The 12,390-nt window shown below is 43.2% G+C and overlaps 1 protein-coding gene across 4 annotated transcripts in view; it reads left to right on the forward strand.

Moving 5' to 3' along the window:
- Window positions 1-937: 937 nt before the first annotated feature.
- Window positions 938-12,390, forward strand: part of LOC139746552 (organic cation transporter protein-like) — a 38,665-nt gene continuing 27,212 nt past the window's right edge. For all 4 annotated transcript variants that reach the window (XM_071657903.1, XM_071657904.1, XM_071657906.1 and 1 more), the window contains exons 1-2: window positions 938-1,057; window positions 9,369-9,603. In XM_071657903.1, coding sequence (XP_071514004.1) covers window positions 9,541-9,603 — 63 coding nt within the window. In that variant the 5' untranslated portion in view covers window positions 938-1,057; window positions 9,369-9,540. The remainder of the gene's footprint in view (window positions 1,058-9,368; window positions 9,604-12,390) is intronic.

Raw genomic sequence — 12,390 nt, forward strand, 5'->3', positions numbered from 1 at the left:
TTTGGGGGATGCATCTAAGACGTTTTGTGACATGATAAATAATGCATTTCCTGATATTTCTGAAGCATATTCTTGGAAAAGTTCATCATGTAAATAAGAAATTTGAAGTGGAGGTATAAGATCCAAACAAACTGCTAAGTGACCTTATTCAGCTTACTGATTCCATAAGTTCTAAGGTCCTCATCCCATGCAGAAAATTAAAGGAAGGTGCATGCATCTGTAGTGGAGTTGGTGAAACCCGCTTCGTCAACGTTTGCCAAGACAATGTCCAAGTGTTACAGTTGATGTCATCCCTGAGTGCAAGTGAATGCCTGCAACCCATAAAGCCTGGAATACTGGAATTAGCAAAGATGTTTACTGATAACGCGTCGAGTTCCAGTGGAGGAAGCTTCCTCATGTATTGTGGAAACAACAATGGCACCCTAGCACTCTGGGTTGCATCCTCATCCAGGGATGCAAAGGAGAAAACCCCCTTCAGTGACATCTCTGGAACTTAAGTCATATGAACTTTGTGAAATCCAAGCCTCGAAACAGACTATTAAAAGCTTAAATGCAACACTATCAAGTATGGACTAAGAAGAAATGGAAGCTACTGATATGATTATAAACTGCCTAGGGAAGTATTGAAAACATTGGGTCATTGAAAGCATACGAGTCATCACAACCGTAACCAGCAAGACCCTCACACAAACCACCACAGCCCCAAGACACCGAGGACGAAGAGAACGCGATCTGGGAATTAGCAGACTGGAATAGTGGTGAGTGTTTTAGTGTTAAATCAGTCATACTTGTTATTGATAATCTGGCACGTCAAAGAGCAGAAATAATTCGAACATTTTTTCCCTTTTTTTTTTTCTCATGTTAGTAACTTTAACGCTGTTTTAGCGCTTTTCGCGAGTGAATTTAGCGACATGTGAAATTTTAAGTTGGCAACTCGCATTGTGTGGGACGGTGGGCGGGCCATCCAAGCTACTCTTCTTCTGGCCATCGTCACGTGGTATACGCGGACGTCCGACCCCCCGGAGAACCGCTCCTACTGTACAGGTGGAGGAACCCGGTAAGTCCTGAGTAACTGCTGTTGGGAGACAAAGTCGAGTGGGGCTGGGCTAGGCTGGGTTACGGGAGCAGTGCATGTGTGGCGACGCGTTAGGGACTTTACGTTTTAGTGGCGGACAAGCGCTGTTTTTTTTTCGCAAATATCTCAAACGATTCATTGTATCATTATGATATTTCATCACACTATCTTTAACACCCGGGCTAAATGTATGGCTGACATACCACATTGCTATATGTGTTATGTGAGGAGTTTACTCGTGAAAAAAAAATACAAAGTCGAGTTGTCATATTGACGCTTTTGAGGGAAAGTGTGGCCCCCCAACACCCTCCCAATTCCCCCCCTTCTCGCCCTCGTTATCCCTTCTCTTCTCCTCCTAACTCCTCATCACCCAACCTTGTGTCCCTCCCTATTTTCTCATAACTTTAGTATATAATTAGAATGTTATGTAGGTGTATATATATATAGGTATGATTATTAACTAACAGCATGGTACAATTTCACGTTGATTATTACTGTACACCAGCATATTTGCATGTAGTATGTAGAAGGTCGATTTTACAGCCCTTATGGTCAACCAAGTGAACACGATGTACTGCCATTAATCACGAAATTATAATCTGCATATATTTTCGCCCTCTATATATATATATATATATATATATATATATATATATATTATATATATATATATATATATATATATATATATATATATATATATATATATATATATATATATATATATATATATTATGCTTAGTAGTCATTACTATATATATATATATATATATATATATATATATATATATATATATATATATATATTTATTATAATGCTGTAGGAAATAAAATGATGACAACATGAGAAAACCAAATTTATTGGTAATCCGTATCAAAGAAAACGTCATCGTCGTCATCATCACTGGCCATGTTAATAATACCGGGTTCGACTCCCTCGTGTATGTTGTCACTCCTCCAGTACTCTTCTTCAAATTGACGGGAGTGCTGAACAGCTCCCGCCCAAACGTCCTTGTGTACCAATTGCCTGGCTTCTTCCAATCGTGCCTGTTGGTCCGTCCGGGTAAACCGCTGGAGTGTGGAGCGCACATGACGCTTCATAAACCCCCACACTTGCTCCATGGCGCTGAGCTCGGGGTGGCAACCGTATGACTCGTGACTCCACATACGGATGGTGTTGTCGATCTTATACTGGGGCTGTGGACGCTTCTGCTGGCAGAGGACCAGCAGCTCAGGGCGAGTGGCAGCAGGTGGGATGGACATCTTTCGCTGCTGCTCCAGCCACCTGATGATGAGGTCCGCCTTCCTGGTGGTTGTGGTAGGGCGTCGACTCTCCTCCGTCAGCTGGCTGTGGTATGATGCATTGTCTAGCACAAGTACCGATGGCTCTGGCAGTGACGGAAGGAGCTGCGTTGTTAGCCATCGCAGGAACAGTTTGGCATTCATTTCTCCATGATAATCACCCTGGTTGGTCTTGGTTGGGTAGCGCAGGTATGAGCAGTCAACAAAGCCTTCGTCCCTGCCACCTGGGACCACTACAGATCGCTCCCCTTCACCAGGTGGTGTTACCTGACGACTGTATGTGGTGTTGCTTGGAGCCTGTGTGGTATCTAACCACTCCCTACTGTGGCCCATCCTGGTGGTAAACCACGTCTCATCCACATATACCACCTTCCTTCCCTCCTCTCGGTGGCGCTGTAGAGACCGGAGAGCGTCAATCCGACGACACACACAGCGTCCAGCGATTCCCTCCTCACATTCATCTTTCGCTGTGACACTCTATATTGAAATCCCACGGTGTGCAGGATCTGCTAAACTGTTGTGTCAAAGGTATCCTCCGGGAGGATACCATGTGTTCAGGTCGGCTGGTATGACTCGGTGTTGAATATTGTTTTTCCGAAAACTTCTTGTGGATGTGGCGCCGTATTGCACCGAGGGTAAAGTTATCACAAACACCTGATGTCGGTGGTGGTGGTGTGGGAGGGGAGGAGGCTGTGGTGGTGGTGGTGTTGACTATGTCCCTCACTCTTGACTCAGTCATGTCCACGATGTGCACAACTCGCTCGTATGGCCTGTGTGCATAAAAATTAATGCTGCGTTACATATTTCGTCTCACCTCACTATGATCATTAATATGACATTGCGACACAATACAGTCTGCTTTACTTTCATATTTCATATGTATATAAATGGAATAATGTATGTTCGAACCAGAATGTATTGTCTACGCTTCTATTCATTTATGTATACGTTCTACCGCGGGTGCATTCACGTTCGTACACCGTGACAAGACGAAGACCAAACTCTGTCCTGCATCCACGGAGGCAGAAGGACAACATTGTGTTGATGATGACCGCGTCTCGGTGGTCGCTGAGTTCTATCCTTGGGATGGGGGTACCACATACCTCATAGAGGGGATATGGGGGACTGTGGATATTACATTAAGGCATATATTTCTTATCTAAAAACGTAAAGAACACATGAAGTAACCATAAATGATTGCATTTGGTTATCCAAAACCAAAACTGACTTCATCCTTCTGGTCGCTGTCGACATGTTGAGTATTAACAACGGGATTAACTGTATTGTGTGTATGTACACATACTGTCATACCTATTATTTATGTAGGTAATTAGAATACGACAAAATCAAATATTGACAATGGATGGTGTAAATATGGGGGGGTGAAGACGGAAATGGGGAGGGAGATAGTGCGATATTGGGTTAGTGGGGGAGGAGAGGAGTGGCATGGGGGGTGTTGGAGGTGTTGAGGGAGGGTTAGACGAGTGTCCCACACTCGTCCTATTCTCTATAACGCCTTCGATATGATGACTGTGGCGTAGACTTGATATCACTCAGTCAACTCCTCACATAACATATAGCAATGGGGTATGTCAAGCCATAAATTAGACCCGGGTGTTAAGGACAGTGTGCTGAAATATCATAGTAATACAACCATTCGTTTAGCAGAAACTTGTGAAAACCAGCATTTTTCCGCCACTGAAACGTATAGCCCGGACTGTGACCCCTGCTACACTTGCCTGTAATTATGTGACGTCATCACTATAGTCAAGGGGGGGGGGCTGGCTTGACCTATCAGTGACGTCACCCCCACCTAACCCCCCCCCCCCCTTGGCCTCCTTCCTGTGGTGTGGGTGGAGGTCACATGACCACTGGGATCAAAAGGAGGAGGAGGAGTAGAGGTCAGCTACTGTACGTAAGATGGACATCCCACCCACTCCCTGTCTGGTCGTTCAGTCACCTGCTTGCGTCTGCTTGTTTGAGAGGTTGTTAGAATGATGGTAGTTACCTCATGGGCAGGCTGGACCTTTGGGACGTGCTGAAGCGGCGATTGTGGTATTGTGGTAATGAGTGATACCCAGAGTGTACCCGTGTTTGTGTAGGGAGTGTAGTGTAGTGTAGTGAGGTTGGACAGTTGGGAATTTGGTTGTTTAGTGGTTGTCGGGTTATTATTTTTTCATTGGTTCAGTGTTGAAGGTTCCAGTCACGGACAAAGTCCACATCAAGGCTGGACCCTAATTGAAATATAGAGAGAATTGTACATATGTTCTCTGTTATTATATTTGGTTTGGTCTGTGGGGCAAGGATGTGCCAGTAGAAGCTACTGAAGTGTGAGACAAGGGTAAGGCTCTTATTTCTATCACAGGATTGATGGTTAATTATAGGATGGTGCATAGAACTGGATGGCGGTAATGCTAGGGCGGGACTGTACTGGGAAAAAACTTTCTTCTTGTTTCTTTGAAGGTGTCGAGTGTTTGTGGCTCCTGCGAGGCAGCCAGGGATGGTTCCAAGTGCAGTGTTTCGTGTGGTTTGTAGCTTGGTTGTACTTGCTTTGGAGAAGGTGGAAAACCAGATGGTGAGGCATACTTTAAACTGGAGCGGACGAATTGTTTGGACAGGTTGCTGAGAGATTTCTTGTCCAAGTCTGGTGCCACTTAATATTCTGAGGGTCATTTTACTTTGTGTTGCCTTTTGTGTTGATGTTATTGGTGTGTGGAATGAGTGTCGTGTGTCTGGCGTCTATGATGTCTAGAATGGCTGGTGTTTTGGTCCTTGGGAAGGACTGAACATCCAGTGTGCTTGCAGGTTGTGATCTGGGGTTGTGGAGATACGTAGTAAGTACATGCTGGTCTGGGTGAGCCATTATTCCATCTGTGTTCCGTAGCTCAGTATGTATTATCCTGTGGTGTCCGGATGATGTGATGGTAAAGTCCACAAAGATCTCTATGCCACTGTTCAAAGTCTTTAAGTGACTCGTTAGTTGCCTTCCGACCACAAGCTAATGGAAACCAACGCAACAGAAAGTTAGCAAACAGTAAGGTTGGAAAGCGGTTGAAAAATACGTTTGACAGGAAATTAAGACTCATGGTAAACAGGGACGTGTCTTATGGAACTATTTCTTCCTGTGTATAGCAGGGGACGTCTGTTGTCATGATCATGATATCAGATCAGGACAGGTGATGTGCAGGGAGAGTGAAGTGCTCAGCTGCTGACCGTAGAGCAGTGTTTTCCCAAACCCAGGATCGTCCTGACCCAAGCGAGGCTCATATGGATGTACCTTAGGGTCGTGAGATGGCTTGACAAAGAATACATAAAGAGTAGAGCAATTTTAGATTTACAAAATGGTGTAAAAATACATTTACATCACAATTTTGGATAATAAAGCGTCACTGAAATTTTGTTTGCTTCTTCGTCTATTTTCATTTCTATTTACTGTCATGGCTAACCTGCTTCATGACTAGAATAGTTGTTTAATAGTCTAATGATAAAGGGAAACAGCTTAAGCTTGGGAACTTGCTAAGCTTTATTGTTGAGCCTGTTGTGATAAGGTTGGTAATTTCTTCCTGAATGTGTTGTACAATTAAAGTTATTAATTGTACAAGTGAGCGTTTGTGAGTGTGTGCGACTAGGATGTGCCAGAGAACCATGCATCATGCACAGATGGAGGAGTCATGGAGTAGTCGTATTCAGTTTTCGTCTTCGTATTTGTATTTCAATTAGTCTTCGTGGAATGTCGATCTGTCTTCCAACTTAATTCGAAAAATAAGCAAATAATGTATATTAAGCCACGTATGTAATATATATACTAACTTTGTTGAGGAGCCACTAAGTTATGGGAAGGACAAGGAAGAACAGGTAAAACCATGTTGGATTGATGCTCTCCTTCAGGCTTAAAGAAACCTTCCTTGGCGTCCGTACAAGTGGCATTGCGTATTGCAAGATGCATAAAGCCTTATAACATTGAGATGGAGCGGGTCAAACCAGCAGCAAGAGCCATGGTGAACACTACTTGTGGATCAGATGTTGTTAAGAAGGTTGAATGAGTGCCACCTTCCCAAGAACAAACGTTGAATTGATCTCATGTTATCAGATATTTTGGATGAACTAACTGCGTCGCTGGAAGAAAAGCAGGAAAATTTTAATTACAGATAGATGAATCTGTGTACACATTGCTGAGGAACCTTAACTCAGTAGTTTTTGTGAGGTATATATAGAGGAGATGACGGAATTCTGGAGGAATTTTTCTCTTCTGTACTGTCTTGCCCACAACCATAACTGTAGGAGACATCTTTGTTATGATGGACAACTTGTTGAAGAAGCACAACATGGACGGGTTAAATTGTTTGGCTGTGTCTACTGCTGGAGCTTCATCTGTGATGGGAGAGTCATGTAGGTTTGGTGACTCAGAAGAAAAAATCCTGATGTTCATAATGATTCATCAAATGTTTCGTACATCGGGAAGACTTCGTCTAAGCGTCTCCACCTTGGAACTCCATGTGGCTCTTGGATGATGTTCTCGAAATTGTGAATATTATCATCAAGGCCCCAGTGATGTGAACTCAACTATTTACCATTAATTGTGTGAAGAGATGGGGTCACATCACCAGGACTAATTCTAATGTCTTCTGGCTGTCTTGAGGGCGCGTTCTTTTGACGAGTTATTGAACTAAAAACTGAAATAAAAGTTAGTAAGAGAAGAAAGATAAGCTGGCTGGCTGTTTCAAAGATCCTGCTCGGCTGGTAAAGCTAGCTTATGTTGCCGACATCTTCAGGCTCCTGAATGAATTGAACTTAGATATACAAGGCCGAAATCAAACTAGGATGGACATTAGTGAAAAGAAATTGCCTCATTTAGGAAAAAACTTGCACTTTGGAGAGAAGGATTCGCCAGGGGAACAAAGACTGCTTTTCCAGAAGTGAGTGAGTGCAGCAGTGCTGGAAAATTAATCAGAAATAGACCTTGCTGACGTTAAAATGGTTTTTCAAAATCATTTGAAGAAGCTTCAGCAGGAATTGGACAGACGTTTGCCTGAAAATGTCGAACTTTGTCAACTAGTATAGAAGATCTTGAGGAAAATCAGGTACAGAAGCAACATTTTGGAAGCCTCTTGTACTTTAAAGTCTGGCCTTAACTCAAGGATAAGTCTATTGTGACTAGCGAGGCTGCAAAGTCTTGTTTCCCTTTTCCAACCATATGCCAGAGTGTGTGAGCGAGGATTGTCAGTTCTTGTGACGAACAGGACTGGAGAAAGGAGCCGTGTGTGTCTCCTCAGCATGATGTGTTCCAGCAACATAAACGTTGAATGTGGAAGAACTCGTCCATGATATGAGTGAACATCACGGTAGATGCCACGTGAATACTAATTGTTTTCTTCCTCTTTCGATTTTTGTAATGAGGTCCAGTTGAAGAATGCAAGGGGATCATATTTCTGTCATTTGTGTATGATTATACAAAAGCATCATCATGGTAGCCTCAATTATACAAAAGCATCATCATGGTAGCCTCAATTATACAAAAGCATCATCATGGTAGCCTCAATTATACAAAAGCATCATCAGGGTAGCCTCAGTTTTTGTGAACTTAATTTCTAAGCCAAGAATCAATAGTGAAAATTCCAGGGTCATTCATGAAGCTGGCTCGTTGTTGATAGTCAAAAAAATTGCTTTTCTTACCTTGCCTAATTTTGCAGTGAAATTACATTTGCGTGTGAAGTTGTGCCTCCCATCTTCTTCTATCAACGTAAGAAATATCGAAATTTACCGATTAGCTAAATTTAAGTGAAATTTATTGGATTAAATGAAGCAACACTGGAACTATGTTTCCGCTCTGAAGGTCGCCAGGCCAAAAAAAAATAGAGTCACGTGCAAAAAATTATGGGAAATACTGCGAAAACTAGATGCAAAAAATTCTTTAATACTCCACAACTGGAGAGAAATGACTTTGATGGAATGTAATAAATTTGAGCCAACATGTCATTGGCCAGCTGACAATGAGGACTACTGCTTGAAGGTGGTCCAATAGGGAGAGAGATACACAAGGTCAGACTCATGGTCAAAGATACATGGGTCATGGGAAACGAGGAACTGTGATTTGAAGAACAATATCAGAGAACATTTCTGGAGAGAGAGAGAGAGAGAGAGAGAGAGAGAGAGAGAGAGAGAGAGAGATCGTGAGGGTTACCACGACAATAACTTTTGTGGTGGTAAACTTTATATATATGTTTATGTAAATACAAGAAGCCAGGTGGGTAAAGTTGTGTGGGGAAAGTCACGAACCAAACAGGTTTAAGGGCATTCAGAAGTATTTAACGAGGAGAGCTAAGGTAACTAAACAAATGAACGACTGATTTTTAGGTAGGCAAACACAACCTTGCCGTAAATTTTGCTTATTACACAACCCAATAATGCCTGAAGACGTTGCACCATTCATCTGTCACCCGTTTGCTTCCTCCTGTTTAACTGTTGCTACATTCATGCCGTTCCCTCGTGTGGTGTTGTCCTACTCTGTTGTAAGATGATGTAAGAACATTGAAGGTTGTGTTCCATTACTTGGCTCATTCAGTCTTTTATCATCACACGATCTTATATGTATCATTAATTTCCTTCGTTAAGCACCAGCAGGAGATGATCCATGTGTCCCCCACGGGGGCTCGACCATACCAGGTGTGGGGGCTAGGCTGGGCCGACCTCGTCCCCTGCAGCTTACAACACCTCCTGAACTGTTACGAAGCAGCGAAGATGACAGCTGACACTGTTCACCTCCCTCCCCACTTCTGCTGAAGGCCAGCATCTCCTGCCATTCCATTCTGTGGTGGCAGATACACGTTAAACACTGCGTTTACCCACTGAGGAAATCTCGTTACGTCTTCAGTGTGTGTCTAGTAATGTGCGGAATTTATTACTGCCATTTAAGATGTGTCACGGCCGCCCGGCCGCTAAATCTCTTGCATTTAATCAGGTGTTATTTTCTGACTCTCCATCATCACTACAGATGACCCTGAGGCCAGACGACATCATCTTTATAAAGCCCCATCGTCCAGAAGTGTTGTCGTCACCCACACGGTCAGCGAAGGGTTTCCTTCCTCCACCCTGTGCTGGCGGCGGGGTCCTCCCTCACTCACCGCTGGATCGAACACACACAGTTAGCGGCGGCCACCACCACGATGGTGTTCCACGACTTCGAGAGTATCCTCACCCATATTGGCGCCTTCGGCAGGTACCAGTGGGTAAGTTGCTGGTGTCGCTTCTAGAATTGCTTTATTTTGATTTCGAATATAATTTTGGTAATATATATATATATATATATATATATATATATATATATATATATATATATATTTTTTTTTTTTTTTTTTTTTTTTTTCTTGCTTTGTCGCTGTCTCCCGCGTTTGCGAGGTAGCGCACGGAAACAAACGAAAGAAATGGCCCAACACACCCCCATACACATGTATATACATACGTCCACACACGCACATATACATACCTACACAGCTTTCCATAGTTTACCCCAGACGCTTCACATGCCCTGATTCAATCCACTGACAGCACGTCAACCCCGGTATACCACATCGATCCAATTCACTCTATTCCTTGCCCTCCTTTCACCCTCCTGCATGTTCAGGCCCCGATCACACAAAATCTTTTTCACTCCATCTTTCCACCTCCAATTTGGTCTCCCACTTCTCCTCGTTCCCTCCACCTCCGACACATATATCCTCTTGGTCAATCTTTCCTCACTCATTCTCTCCATGTGCCCAAACCATTTCAAAACACCCTCTTCTGCTCTCTCAACCACGCTCTTTTTATTTCCACACATCTCTCTTACCCTTACGTTACTTACTCGATCAAACCACCTCACACCACACATTGTCCTCAAACATCTCATTTCCAGCACATCCATCCTCCTGCGCACAACTCTATCCATAGCCCACGCCTCGCAACCATACAACATTGTTGGAACCACTATTCCTTCAAACATACCCATTATTGCTTTCCGAGATAATGTTCTCGACTTCCACACATTCTTCAAGGCTCCCAGAATTTTCGCCCCCTCCCCCACCCTATGATTCACTTCCGCTTCCATGGTTCCGTCCGCTGCCAGATCCACTCCTAGATATCTAAAACACTTTACTTCCTCCATATATATCTATATCTATCTATCTATCTATCTATCTATCTATCTATCTATCTATCTATCTATATATATATATATATATATATATATATATATATATATATATATATATATTCATTTATTTATATTTATTTATTTTATTTTGCTTTGTCGCTGTCTCCCGCGTTTGCGAGGTAGCGCAAGGAAACAGACGAAAGAAATGGCCCAACCCACCCCCATACACATGTATATACATGTGTATATACATGTGTATGTATATACACATGTATATACACACACGCAAATATACATACACGCAAATATACACACACGCAAATATACATACCTATACATCTCAATGTACACATATATATACACACACAGACACATACATATATACCCATGCACACAATTCACACTGTCTGCCTTTATTCATTCCCATCGCCACCTCGCCACACATGGAATACCATCCCTCTCCCCCCTCATGTGTGCGAGGTAGCGCTAGGAAAAGACAACAAAGGCCCCATTCGTTCACACTCAGTCTCTAGCTGTCATGCAATAATGCCCGAAACCACAGCTCCCTTTCCACATCCAGGCTCCACACAATTTTCCATGGTTTACCCCGGACGCTTCACATGCCCTGATTCAATCCACTGACAGCACGTCAACCCCGGTATACCATATCGATCCAATTCACTTTATTCCTTGCCCTCCTTTCACCCTCCTGCATGTTCAGGCCCCGATCACTCAAAATCTTTTTCACTCCATCTTTCCACCTCCAATTTGGTCTTCCACTTCTCCTCGTTCTCTCCACCTCCGACACATATATCCTCTTGGTCAATCTTTCCTCACTCATTCTCTCCATGTGCCCAAACCATTTCAAAACACCCTCTTCTGCTCTCTCAACCACGCTCTTTTTATTTCCACACATCTCTCTTACTATATTATTACTTACTCGATCAAACCACCTCACACCACACATTGTCCTCAAACATCTCATTTCCAGCACATCCACCCTCCTGCGCACAACTCTATCCATAGCTCACGCCTCGCAACCATACAACATTGTTGGAACCACTATTCCTTCAAACATACCCATTTTTGCTTTCCGAGATAATGTTCTCGACCTCCACACATTCTTCAAGGCTCCCAGGATTTTCGCCCCCTCCCCCACCCTATGATCCACTTCCGCTTCCATGGTTCCATCCGCTGCCACATACACTCCCAGATATCTAAAACACTTTACTTCCTCCAGTTTTTCTCAATTCAAACTTACCTCCCAACTGACTTGACCCTCAACCCTACTGTACCTAATAACCCTGCTCTTATTCACATTTACTCTTAACCTTCTTCTTTCACACACTTTACCAAACTCAGTCACCAGCTTCAGCAGTTTCTCACATGAATCAGCCACCAGCGCTGTATCATCAGCGAACAACAACTGACTCACTTCCCAAGCTCTCTCATCCACAACAGACTTCATACTTGCCCCTCTTTCCAAAACTCTTGTATTCACCTCCCTAACAACCCCATCCATAAACAAATTAAACAACCATGGAGACATCACACACCCCTGCCGCAAACCTACATTCACTGAGAACCAATCACTTTCCTCTCTTCCTACACGTACACATGCCTTACATCCTCGATAAAAACTTTTCACTGTTTCTAACAACTTGCCTCCCACACCATATATTCTTAATACCTTCCACAGCATCTCTATCAACTCTATCATATGCCTTCTCCAGATCCATAAATGCTACATACAAATCCATTTGCTTTTCTAAGTATTTCTCACATACATTCTTCACAGCAAACACCTGATCCACACATCCTCTACCACTTCTGAAACCACACTGCTCTTCCCCAATCTGATGCTCTGTACATGCCTTCACCCTCT

Source organism: Panulirus ornatus, chromosome 65, assembly GCF_036320965.1.
Source record: "Panulirus ornatus isolate Po-2019 chromosome 65, ASM3632096v1, whole genome shotgun sequence".
Classification (NCBI taxonomy): Eukaryota; Metazoa; Arthropoda; class Malacostraca; order Decapoda; family Palinuridae; genus Panulirus; species Panulirus ornatus.